General features: G+C 40.3%; 1 protein-coding gene and 1 pseudogene across 5 annotated transcripts in view; one reads left to right on the top strand and one right to left on the bottom strand.

Annotated features, from left to right (window-relative positions):
- The window catches only part of LOC135495767 (calcium-transporting ATPase type 2C member 1-like), a 465,754-nt gene that overhangs the window by 193,975 nt on the left and 257,921 nt on the right, over positions 1 to 13,858 (top strand). For all 5 annotated transcript variants that reach the window (XM_064784671.1, XM_064784673.1, XM_064784674.1 and 2 more), the window contains one exon: positions 9,961 to 10,183. In XM_064784671.1, coding sequence (XP_064640741.1) covers positions 9,961 to 10,183 — 223 coding nt within the window. The remainder of the gene's footprint in view (positions 1 to 9,960; positions 10,184 to 13,858) is intronic.
- Positions 6,792 to 8,511, bottom strand: LOC135496020 (uncharacterized; annotated as a pseudogene).

Genomic DNA, 13,858 nt, shown 5'->3' on the forward strand with positions numbered 1-13,858 from the left:
ACTACCACCATTTTATTTGGTTTTCCAGTTACTAAAAGAAGCTTCAGAAGAATTTGCTGCCATGGCAGACCCTGAACCTGAACCTGAGCCTGAGCCTGACATGCCAATGAGCGACTGCACTGATCAGGAGATCATTGAGGTGAGGTACCAGACCTAACAGACCCCATGACTATGGGCCTGTCTATGCAACAGTTCTAAATGTACAGGGGAAACATTATTTTGTTGTTCATATTGCTTGTATATAATTTGCTATAGGGCCTACTTGAGATGCTTGACATAGGTCGTTAGAGAAGCCAAATCTGTCACAGGTCCTTGTTGGGGGGTCTGTGAGATGACTCAATTCTGATAATTGTTATCTTTTTGCGGCTTTGTAACAGCATTGATCGGTACTGCTAAGTACGCCTTCGCCCTAACCACCGTTCACGTGCTGTTCAAGTAACACAGGCGAAAGTAAAAAAAGTATCAACAAGTAAGTGCATTTTGTTGGTTAAAATTAGATGTACTGGTGTACAATTCAGTAAGGCAAGTGGGCCTGCTTTTTGCTGGTTGCGCCCTTTGATATTACATTTTCCAAAAAGCATGTATAAGTTCACACCCCCAGGTCATTGTTTAAAACTTTGTACTTGTACCACACACACGCATTACTTCTATTCATACAATCATGTATATGTATTTTCAGAGGTGCAAACAGATCAACAGATCAACAATGAAGAGCTTGAGAAGGTTGCTGGCTTTGTTTCATCTGTTCGAAACCGATTGCTGTCATCCATTGGTAAGTTGTACAATTAGTCGGGTTAGCAGAATTATAAGGAGTGTTTACTTAACCCTTTTGCTGCCAACTTCGCATTTCTGCACAATGACTTTTGTTCCTTTTGCTGCCAACTTCGCATTTTGGCGAAATTTTCCTATGTGGTGAAAATACATTGATTTTTCGTCTGCTAGCGTCGTTTATGGTATATACCTATAGATGGCGTGGTAGAGGAGTTACCACGCTACGTTTCTACTGTACATGTTATATATCGATTTGCTGAGATTTCGGGTGAAAATCACTTCCAAAAGTTCACAAAATGGCGAATCGGATGTCATTATCACAGGTACTCGATGAATTGGATATCATGCATGATTCAAAGAACTGTTTCCAAAGGTACCACACAGTTGTCAATTATTAGAATAGAGTTATCTGACTGCTACATACATTCTATGACAGGACATTTGGCTGAGAAACTTTGAACTTTCATGTTTAGTTGAGGAAACCCTGAATTTTAGCTGTTTTATACCAGGCCCCCTCCATAGGGACCCCTGACCCCCCCTATCTACTATTAGTTCTCTGGTAGCACTAAAAAGGAGCTCTAGGGAGTGAAGGTATGTAATTTAGTCCCAACATATCACCATAAGTAGTAATTTTTGGTCTACAAAGTAAATGGCTGATCATTGAATTTTGAAGAATTTTGCTCGATTTCTGTAAATAACGCATCGGTATTTCTTGGCAATTTTGTTACAAAGCAATACAAATTCAGGGTTTACAAGGTTATGGACTTAGAAAGGAAAGAGTAAAGAAACATGCAGATGCATAAAAATAGTTTTATTAGTTGTATTATTACATTTATTCCAAATTACAGTGGTTTATTCTACAAAATCTTCAATTCTCATTAGTTATTCAAGATGGCGGCATGCAAATTAGGGCGTGACCTACTTTTTAAAAATTTTAATTTGAAGTCCAGGTCATACTGAACAACTTCCATGTGCATTGTTTTGACATATCTCCAATAGTTTTCTCAGGAATAATATTTAAATTGATCATATCAATTTTTTTCAATTTAACCTGAAATTGCTTGGCACTGAGGACTCAAAAAAAAAAATTTGCTTGGCAGCAAAAGGGTTAAAATTGTAATTCAGCCATTCAGGCCCACATTGACAAATCCAATGCAATGCAGCATCGGTACACTATAACACTATAACATTTGTAGACATATACATGTATTTGAGTAAATATTTATATCACAACATACATCTACATACAGACATCTCACTCCCTTTCAAGGAACTCAAACTGATGTGGGAATTGGCCAGCGGTCATCTTGCATCTGCAAGTGCAATTGCTCTTCTGATCAGCCTGTTGATCCCATCCCAGATGCATCAGATGAGAAAATGTCAGAATCTGATGCATCCCTTGATTATGAGGAAGATCTGCTGGATAGATACTGATGTCAGCTGCAGCAGTGATGAAGAAAGTGATCAAGAGGACTGGAAACTTGATGATGATCAGAATGAGTAAGTTTTTTACTACTGAGACAACAATGTCCATGGGATGAACACCAGTGAACATGAATTCCGAGTATTAAAGTTAATCTACAAGTTACAATGCATTGGTTACAATGATGAACATGTACAAAAAAAAAAGTAAGATTTTTTTCATTTAAAAAAGTATTCCATATCTATTTACAGAGATGACCCTTCCAAGGCAAAGAAATACCTGGTGTTTCATTCGAACTTGATGGACCTCTTCAAAATTTGCCCACTTTGTTCCTCGCCAGCTAAGAGACAGCTAAGGAGGATTGGGACATATCTGTCTATCAAACAAAGGTGTTCCAACAAGGAGTGTACATTTGAAAGGTAAAATATCAATGAAGAGCTACAGACCGTCAATCTGCAAGGGTTATTGCATGGCATATTCCAAGCGTTGAGGACATGACAACTTATTGCGAACACCGCAAGTGCAATCAGCGAAAGGCAGCGTGATTTTTAATTTTATAATTTCTAATTGTAGCCTACATGTATCTGCAGCTATAAAATGCATGATTGACAAGTACATGTCACAATTTGTATTCATGTTGAGATTGCTGCACCTTTTTCATTGGGTAACATGTACATGTAACAACAAAAACGTTTCAAAAGTTTTTAAAAACAATTACATACTTAGTAGTAAACGTATTTTTTCAGATTTTGGGAGAGTCAGCCATTCTTGAAGAATGTGCCTGCTGGCAACATTCTCCTTTCAAGTGCAATCCTTTTTGCGGGATCAACTGCTGCCACAATCCTGAAGGTCTTCAGATTTCTTGGCTGTCAAGCGTTTCATGCGAACACATTCTATCGGCACCAGAGGCGTTACTTATGGCCAGCTGTAGAGTGCATGGAGGGAGAACCAGCAAGAACTCATAGAACATGTGAAAACAACTGGACAGCCTGTAGTTGTTTGAGGAGATGGCAGGTCAGACAGCCCAGGGCACTGTGCCAAGTTTGGGTCCTACTCCCTTTTGGAACTGAACGTCAACAAGATCCTAGACGTACAGCTAGTTCAGGTTTGTCTAGTATATCACACAGTTTATATTTTTGAACCAGTACAAAATGGAGAAGCTTGTAAAATATTGTTTGCTGCATGTTCAACCTAAATGTACACTATGGGTTCTGATCTTTTCATTTTTTTTCGCTGCGAATGAATATTTCATGGTATCTACAATTATACATGTATGTATACTAGTATCATGGTAATATTGTAGTTGTAATTCTCGATTTTTCAGTCTAATGGGGAAAACGTCAATAACAGTGTAAACTGCGAAAAAGAGGGACTAATTAGGTGCGTGGCATTTTTGCAATCAATGGATGTGACCATTGCAAAGATAGTGACAGACCGCCACGTCCAGATAAACAAATGGCTAAGGGAGAATCTGCCGGAAGCAGATCATCGCTTTGATGTCTGGCATCTCGCTAAGGGTAAGTGTTTCTTCTACATGTGCGTAACATTGTAACAATGCACCATTTGTGTCGTCAAGGAGTATAATATACACAACAGGCATTGAATGACTTTTAAACGAATAGTAATAAACTTGTCTCTTCAAAAGGGAGGAAACGAAGAATACAGAGATATTTTACATTACATAATGTAAATGTGACATTCATTCAGTTTTCCTGTCAGCCAAATTTTTGCAACAATTTTTATGATACATTATTTTATCCAGGTCTCAAGAAAAAGATCCTCAAGGCGGCCAAGGAAAAGGATTGTGAAGTTCTTGCCCTTTGGTGCAAGTCGATGGTGAATCATCTGTACTACTGTGCAGCAACACCCCGGACGGAGACAAGGATGTCATTCTTGCAAAATGGTTGTCTCTTGAGAACCACCTCCACAATAAGCACAGATGACATAGCAAGTTATATCTAAAGTGTGGGCATGGCAGGTTGAAGAAGAGAGACAAGAAAAAGAAATGGCTTGTACCAGATAGGGCATGTATCCAATTATTTTCAAATACGGCAAAATAAATTACACATAAAACCCAATATGCATACATGTACTCGTGACAAATTACTTTGTTGGGTCATCATATGAGCTAAATGTACATGTATGTATTTCACACACTTGAATGTAATCACACTAAAGTAAAACATGGTACATACATTGTACATTATTGTAGTACTAATAACATGAAAAATGTTATATTGTTTCAGGATCAAAGGCATCAGTGAAGGTCTCCAACCTGATTGACAATCAGTACATCAAGCCAGCTGTGAAAAAGATGTCAACAGGAGAGCAAACATCAAGCTTGGAAGGTTATCATAGCCTTATCCTACATTTCGCTCCGAAAATGATCGCGTTCAGCTACAAGGGAATGCGTGCCAGGTACCCTCACTGAAAGGCAGTGCACTGAAAATGACTGCATCACACTGCTTTTGACAGAAACCCCCACTGCATATGACTGTGTTAGGCATATCATTTTTTCTTAATGTTTTAAAACCACTGATTTTGACTGAAAGACCACTGCAAAGCACTGCCACTTGCATATCATTATGAACGACATATTTCAAAAACACTGCCTATGACTGAAAGACCACTGATTTCCACTTCTCCAACTCTGATCGAAACCCGTGGCATTTTCAACATGACTGAAAACCACTGCTTTATGACTGTTGAGATTAAGACTTGATGGCAGTGTAAAGCAGTGGTAATTGCAGTCAAATTCAGTGTTAAATATCACCCATAATGCAACCTGAGACAGGAAGCTAGTCATTTTGAATTTGATAGTCAAACATTCAAGAAATCATGGTAGCTCTTCATATTTCTCGATATTTACCCGAATTTCAATATGAGCAGAGGGGAGTTTTAGTCAGTTTGAATTGGAACACATAAGGAACCGAATGAATGCAAAAAGGGTAATTTAGACAGACACTGAAGTTGTATTTTCAGCAAATCAAGAAGGCTGTAGGCCCAATAGGTGTTGTAATGTATGCATACACTGCAAGATATCTGCATGTATCTTCACGCATCTACTGTAGGCCCTATAGGTGTTAATTGTGATGTATGCATACACTGCAAGATATCTGCATGGGAGCTCAATACACATCAATCAGTCTGTTAGATCATTATTCTACAGGCCGCGTGCAGTTACTTTATTTGGACGTCAATTTGATCTAGCTTCAATCCCTGACATCACTGACAGTAGCTATGTGCCATGTGTTGTTTCAATTGTCTAGTAACCCGATTTGACCACTGTCATTATGACAAAGTTTGCAATGACGTAGGTCAAGGACGTGAATTTGTCATCTTTTTACTGTGTCACTTCATCATGCAATGGCGATGTCCTCTATTTGTGCAGATGACGTCATCACTGCCATATTGGACGCACCGTCTAAAATAGTACAGCAAAAGTAACAGTTGGCTAGAAGTTTTTGCTTTTTCGAACAATTTCTTTGGTTGTCATCAGCACAGGGGGGTCACGTCCCCCAAACCTCTCTCGGCATCCGTGCCTGCATGCCATTGAATAAATTATTCATATTAACACTGAAAATGACTGCTCCCTCCAGGAGGTTTTGGAAATGGCAGTCAAAATCAGTGGTGTTTCAGTGTGGATTCAGTGTGCTGCGAAATATTTAAATTAACACTGAACCCCACTGCCAGCCCTGTGCATGATGCATAGTGGGGAGTCATTTTCAGTGTCAAAAGCAGTGGAAATCAGTCAGCCTAAATATTTAAATGAGCACTGATTTTGACTGTCTTACCACTGAATATGACTCCCTAACCTCTATTTTTGATTGTTGTATAACTGTATGCTTTGGTAACGCGTGACTGAAAAACACTCCCTATGACTGCTTTCCACTGATTTCAACACTGCCATAAAAATGTGAGGTAACACTGCAACCTGACTGAATCCTGACTGATATCACACTGCTTTTCGGTGAGGGTAGTAATTTTATAATGAATAATATTTCAGAGTTCAACATGGATGTATTCCTAGATTATCATAGCTGGTAGTGTAATCACAGAAAGTACATATTTTTGACACATTAATGTATTACATGCACAGTACATGCAGATGACAGTTACCATGGAGATGTGTGACAAATCCAGTATGTCGATGTTCATTTTTCAGACTCCTCCTGGCAGCTCTCCACTACAACGAAAATGGTGACAAGGAACAGGCAAAAACAGAGGATGGTCAGCTGAGATGGTCCATTCCATTCATAAAGTCAAAAAAAGGAGCATATTCAGTCCGTCCGATCAAGACTGACAGTACATATGGTAGGAATTGAAACAATACATGAACTTAAAATATAGCTGGTGCATTGTAAGTCTGAATTATGGTTTCCCTGTCTATACGAAAGAAGAATAGATACAGTTACCTTCTAAATACATTTATTATTTCAGTCCCTTTCCATTGTGATGTAGCAAGCATGTATTACAATCAAACTGAAATTCCATTTTCAGTTTATGCAGCCTCGTTGATGACGGAAGTCTGCCGAAGGTGCACTGAGAATATCCTACCAGAAGAAGAAGAGATGAGCCTTCCTATGCCACTGGCCAGTGCATATGAGCACCCTGATAAGGCTGCAGCTGTTAAAAGCTACAACGAACAGCACAAGCGCTACGCAACTGTAACTGCAACACAGTCCAAGAAAGCAGCTAAGCCAAAATCCACAAGGAAGAAATAAGGTTGCACTGTAAATCAATTGTCTATTCTCCAATCGCAGGATATTTAAAACCGACATTGTCACCAACGGCCCAAAATTTCAAACGAATCTTTTCAAGTACACATGCGGGCAAAGGCACACGATTGTTCTTTCCAAGGATGCCCCAACACCATCTCACGAATTGTCAATATGCGATGTAACGATATTTCCTGGAAATAGGAATTGTATTGTTCATGTTACAATGACATCAGTGAAAAACCTATTAAATTGTATCTGATGAACCATAGTTTTTAAGCAACACAGGGTTCATTATGTTGAAATGAATCTGAATCTGTCAAGTTTTTAAGAATAAACCCCATTGCATAATAACAATGACAATGTACATGCACCAGGTAGTGTTTAGTTTTTAACACATCAATATTCAAAATGCTTTTTGACAGTAACATACAAGCTGTGGTTGATATTCATACACTGTATTGTTATTTACCTGGGCTTTTGGCATTTCTGTTTGGATAAAATGGTTGTACATGTAAATAAAAATGACAGATATAAAGTACTACATACTCATTTGTTTCGCCTTCTACTCTGGTCCGATACTGCTGCCTGTAGTGAGAGTAGGCAGTTCGCAAAACCAAGACATCCAAGCAATTCGACTGGAATCCAGGATGTTCGGTGATGCAGGTAATGTTTCCACCATGGTCCCTGTTAAACTCCTCGATAGTGTCTTGCACTGGACGCTTTTCTGTGCAGCAAGCATTTTCCTCGGGTGTGTCCTGCACCTCGCACCTGACTCCACATTTACACCTGGAAGAGAAACAGGCAATTTATAACACTAACAGACCTGTTTTTGTGCAACACGATATCCATACATGTGGGGTTGTACTGGGAGGCCTACACTAGCTGCCGATAAACTAAGTTTGGGAAAATATTCATACAACAATGTTCCATGAGCATGCATGGTCCACATGGTCCAGTCCAGGGCCTGGAGTGACCGACTGAAACAACCAGTGCAGAATGATTGACTCATAATTGAGTACAACGAAAAAAACGATTCATCCATAATTATCCGTTAAAAAAAGACGGGAAATCAATCATGTTTGCGTCCCAACCGACATTTAGGACCCATTTTTACAAAGGCCTGCCCTAGATTAGTTCTTAGAAAGAAAAACATAGATGTCAATCGACGTTCGGAAAACAATTTTCGGACAAAAATGGTAAACTTCGAAAATCTACTTCAAGTAGTCAAGAAAACCAACTGAAAACTAGGCAGACACCGAAAGACGTTTGAATTGTCAATGGCAGCAATCACTGGGCACTTTTAAAGACCAGAGATAGTCAGAAAATTCAGCAAATCTCCAACATAGCTTACCACTTGTCCGAATCCTCCATTCGCAAATGCCAAAATTCTTCCTGATCATCATCATCGGAGACCTCCCCATCATCACTCCCGGATTCCTCGCCTGAATCTTCTTCGACCGGCTCAAATTGGTATCCAAGGATGACCCCATGAATTCCTGCACCTTCTTCATTATCAGATGAAGCAAATGACGAAGCATCCGAACTATAATTGCTAATTGAATCTATGATGTCGCCAGAACTGCTGTATCCATCCATGTTTGTTTTGTGTCTGAATGCAAGTTGCCCACATCTTAATACGTCATCGCCTGTAGATGGCGCTGGCGATCAGTTTCGGAATGCCATTTTAATGGGTTTAGCAGACGTCGCAAAATTACTGAACGAACTTGGCCATAATTAATTATTGAGGTCTTCAATTAAGAAAACAAACGTTTTATTGATATAATATCACCTTAACCTGAACGAAAATGCAAAGTCATGGTGCTTCAAAGTGGTATCTCTTTAAATTATGCAATTTTGAGTTAGTTCAGGGCTATAAATACCTCGAGGCCACGGGGTATTTGCAGTCCTGACCACGAGTCTTGTATTGTCTTTCAGAGGCATTGTTTTAGATTAAGTGTCTGAACTTGCAGGCTGTAAAATTGGAAGAAGTGCCACTACAAGATGCAGGCCAGTTTTAGTGAATCAGCTTGGAAATCTCTTGCGTAACCAAAGTTATAGGTGAAAAAGGAGGCTACAGTTACCCTATTTTACCTTACAAGTAGAAATAAACAGCCTTCTCTATAATACATATAGCAAGTTGTATACTAGATGCACTTATACAGGCCATAAACATTGATGCTTGTGCTCCTGTACAGAGCTCCCATTTGTGGTTCAATGATGAAGCCATTAACAAAAATTCTAACCCCTCTTATCTCCTACACCTTCCACTGGAAAAACTTAAGAGTTGGGTTTCTATGGTAAGCCAGGCATACTCTATCCCTGAACACATTCAAATCATTTGTTAATGTTAAATAAAAGTCCCAGACTATTACGAGATAACTTATGAAAGACAATAGATAAAGTTTTCAAAATGTCTGGATTGGCAGAAAAGTACCTCGGCAAGAGCACTATTTTTTTCCCTCGCTTCTTCAGATCTTAGAAATTGTTACTTTGACGAGTTCGTTCCTTATTTCAAAAGGTATTCCCCATTGACATAGCCAATGTCAGAGTTCCCTGCTACGTGCAACCTGTTGCCCTACCTCCTCGCTGCCAGATATCATTCCTCGATTGGCCACCAGGGCTTTATGCGAAAAGTGAAATCATTTACCTCCTGTTGTTTTGCACTATCTTGGTGGCAGAGTGCAGTCTTCGAAGTCAATTTCTAGTCATGGTAATGCTACCAGTATCCTAGTACAAATTCTCTTCTGAATATCTATACAGTAAGCACAATGGTCTCTGGCTGTTTCGTGACTAGTTAGTTTTGTGTCTAAAAAATATTATTAGTGCCATTGTGTGACCTGTAGGAAATATTAATGTTCCTGTTTTGGTGATAGGTGATGAACTTAATTTATGATATGAAGACTTTTGTTAAAATTGTCAGCGAACTGAAATGAAAGTCAGCATTTGTGATTTTCCCGGCATGAACAAGTTCTGAAGTTTATCCTGATGCACCATTTTGTACAATCACTGAGTAATATAAATGACATTTCAAATTATTTTTTGCAGTCTTGCAGTAGCTGCCATTCCTGAGGGTCTGCCTATTGTGGTGACAGTTACTCTAGCTCTTGGTGTTATGAGAATGGCCAAAAGGAAGGCTATTGTGAAGAAGTTGCCAATTGTTGAAACTCTTGGTTGTGCTACAGTGATCTGTTCAGATAAGACAGGAACGCTGACGAAAAACGAGATGACAGTCACAAGGATATTTACTGCTGACGAGTCTATTGCAGAGGTATGGCATTTGCAAAATTCTGTAAAACAAACATTTGTTACTAAAAGAAATGAAAAATGGTGGCATAATTTTTAGCTCAGCTGAAGAAGTCAGCAGAGCTGGTAGAATAACTGTTCAGATTATGTCCGTCCGTCCATCTGTCAACATGGTGCACATGTTTTGTAAACTATAAGACCTAGAGATTTTAACTAAATGTCTAATTTTAGGGTATATTTTTCACTGATCAGGAACCAAAAATCAGTTCGATTTGACCTTCATTCAGCCTGCGAGACGGCTTTGTTGAAAATAGCTTATCTTGCTTACTTGAAGAACAGTAGTGTTCAATCACAGGAAGTTGTACCGTAGAAGATTTGGAGCTGAAGGCCCCTTATAGCGCCGAAGTATGGAAGCGCTTTTCTCAAGCATACACAAATTGCACTAGAGCAAAGGAAGCCTTTTTTCGAATAAACCACCTTCGCAAAAGCACCTGAATCGAACAGAAATAACATTTTCTTGCTTACCAAAAACTTTTTGGCTCACCGGTACTGTGAGTCTATACAACACCGCAGTGTCTGTCGTCCGTCGTCGTCGTCTGTCGTATCCTATTTCAAAAACAGTGGCACTCTGTTATTGCTCCAACTTTGGTGGTCCCTCACACTAAGTGCAAAACCTTTGGTGACCGTTCTTTTTACAAGTCATCACCGGTTCTATGGAACCAGCTACCTTCCAACATCAGGCTTGCTGGTTCCATAGACATTTTCAAAACTCTCCTGAAGCAACACCTTTTCAGGGAGTGTTTTGCTTTGTAAAGCGCCTGAGAATATAAGTTTTTCTTTTAATTCAGGCGCTATAGAAATTCTTATATTCATTCATTCATTCATTCATTCTTTACCGCTAGGGCTATGGACTCAAAACTTTGTATGCAAGACCCTCTATGTCAGATGACCTTTGACACTGAATTTTGGTCCGGTATGATTCTTGACCTTGTCACCAGGGGCCAAAACTGAAAACATAAATAGTGTGATATCTCACTCATTAGTGATTTGTTTTTGATGACATTTTTATGGTAGGTATTACTAGCAAAGATATATAACATATAATATGTGACCCGCCATGACAAAACAGGTCGCATGTCACTCTGAGCTTGACAGGTTGAGACAGAGTGGTTTGTTCATTTCACCATTGTCTGCCTTTTGTAAAATCGGAGCATATCAATTTCTTCTATTATGTCCTGGTGTCATGTTAGGCTCATCTTCTGTGCGACATGCGACTCATTTTGTCGTGGTGGGTCACATATGTATTTTTGATTTGACCTACTTTTCAAGGTCACAGAGGTCAAATGTCTTAAATTTGCCGTTTGAGTGTAACGGTGGCACGTTTCTTAACTGGTTGGGCTATGAGCTTGGAAGTTTTTTTAAAGACCCCCTAGGTCAGATGACCTCTGACAGCCAATTTTGGTCTGATCTGATTCTTGACTTGGCCACCAGGGGGCCAAAACTGAAAACACAAAAAGTGTGATATCTCACTTATTATATAGGCTCCAGATCCCGTCTGGGGACTATATTGACAGCTCCTCCCTCTGGGAGCTGGAGTCAGTATTGTTTTTGCTCAGGCTTCTCGTACAATCACGTGACCTCTCCAACACTCGATAATGCACTCTTTTCGTCCACGTTTTAGGCCAATCTTCGGTATGAACATGAAATCTAATAAGCGCAGTACTTAAATCAGATGTTTCTCTCGCCTTGAAAACATTCCTGGGTAAAATCCATTGAGCCGAGTTAATCTACTTTTTCCGTGCTTAAAATCTCTGCCGCTGAATTCTATAAATAGAAACTATTAACATCGCGGCAGTGTGGTTCCCATTGTGCGCCCTCCCACTTCACACCATGTCAGGAAGTTTTACGGAGAGAGAGGGCGTGCGGTAAGAAGAATGGCCAAAATGACGTCACGTTTTCCTGGCAATGCCTCTTGCCAGACCAGTCAAGCATTGGGAAAGCATCTTTAATTCAGACAACGTTAGTACTAGAAAAACGAATAATAATTTGCAAAGGTAAAAGCAGATTTCACCACTAACCAGTCAAATCGGAATACAACGGCACAAAATGTTCTCGCTTTTCTCCTGTTAAAAAAACCTTGTTCCCGCACTCCTATTTCTCTCCCCAGGTGCCTCACGGACCTTCAGGTTCCCATCCTCAAGACCAACTCTCACGATATCGCCCTTAAAGTATTTGCACACGTTCTTCTTCGGAGTTTGACTACAGTCGAGTTTGTTACTCGGTTTCTACTCGGTTGACATGACGACTACCTGGGGACTATCAAATTTGCTACCAGCAAATTTCGGAATTCTAGTTAGTGATTTGTTTTTGATGAAATTTTTATGGTAGCTGCTCCCAGCCAGGATACATCACATATCGTAGAGGTTTTCAATTTGACCTATTTTTTAAGGTCAGAGGTCAAATGGCGTAAATTTGCCGTTTGAGCTTAACTGTGGCACGGTTCGTAACTGCTAGGGCTATGTGCTTGAAACTTTGTACACAAGACCCCCTAGGTCAGGTTACCTCTGACACTGAATTTTGGTCTGATCTGTTTCTCGACTTCTACACTAGAGGGTAAAAAGTGAAAACCGAGAAAGTGTGATATCTCACTCATTAGTGATTCGTATTCTATAAAGTTTGCAAGGATACATTGTATAATATGCAGGTTTTTTATTTGACCTACTTTTCAAGGTCCATTGTCAATTAAGTCATTACCTGAATACCGATGAGCACAATGGCCCCTGGCATTTTCATTGCATTATCTGCTGTAAATATTCCATAATGATTACCCTCAAATTATTATTTTATGTCGTTCATACTCTACCCAGGTCTGACTTATGCATGTGTACTCTTATCGGACACACCTGAGAAAAAATTAATCTATTTATAATAGAAAAATGATTAGCTAGTTGACGTAGCTACACCTAGGCGCTCTAATACAGCCTCTGCCTCGTGAAAGCCGCCATTACTAAGTACTTTTTCCTCGGCGCATTGTTAAACACTGTGCCGAGTTTCTCCCATCTATTCAGCCAACTTTGGGTTAAAGAAGGATCTCCCAAGGACACCTAACGTAGGAAGATTACCTCTGGACGCGGGTGAGATCATTCTATTTTTCACTTTTCTCCCCGTTTTGCCTTTGTGAGCGGTTTTTATCCGTCTCTCACAGAAATTTTCCAGTATCTTCCCGGGCTCTGGGTCACGTGACCCGTTCACTTCGCTGCGGAGTTTTGTGGTTTGGAATTATATCAGGATGGTTACTGTCCACTCATTATTGACTTCTTTGTTGTTTTATTCGGGGTTTCCACCGTGTCTTCTGGCCCTCCTTCCCTTCGGGGTTTGTGATGGCCCGGTGTCCCGTGTGTCAAGGATTCATAGTCCCCACTCCGGTTCTTCCCCGGGTCAGGGTACTGACAAGTCAGCCCCTGTTGGGTCGGACCGTTCCGCCCCCGGGGCGACTTCTCCTTCTATGGTAGTTCCGGCAAGAAGTAGAAGAAGTTGTTGCGGAGAGGGCCTAGAAAGCCTGATCGGGGGAAGTCTTTGTCTCCCCCTCCTCCTCCGCTGTTCAGCGGCGAGATACCCGGGGCTCTGGAGAGGTTTCGCCCTCTCCCGGCCCCTTCCTCCAGGCCGGCTATCCTCGTAGATGTGCTCCCCTGTCCCCTCC

The sequence above is a fragment of the Lineus longissimus genome, chromosome 11 (assembly GCF_910592395.1).
Source record: "Lineus longissimus chromosome 11, tnLinLong1.2, whole genome shotgun sequence".
NCBI classification, from domain to species: Eukaryota; Metazoa; Nemertea; class Pilidiophora; order Heteronemertea; family Lineidae; genus Lineus; species Lineus longissimus.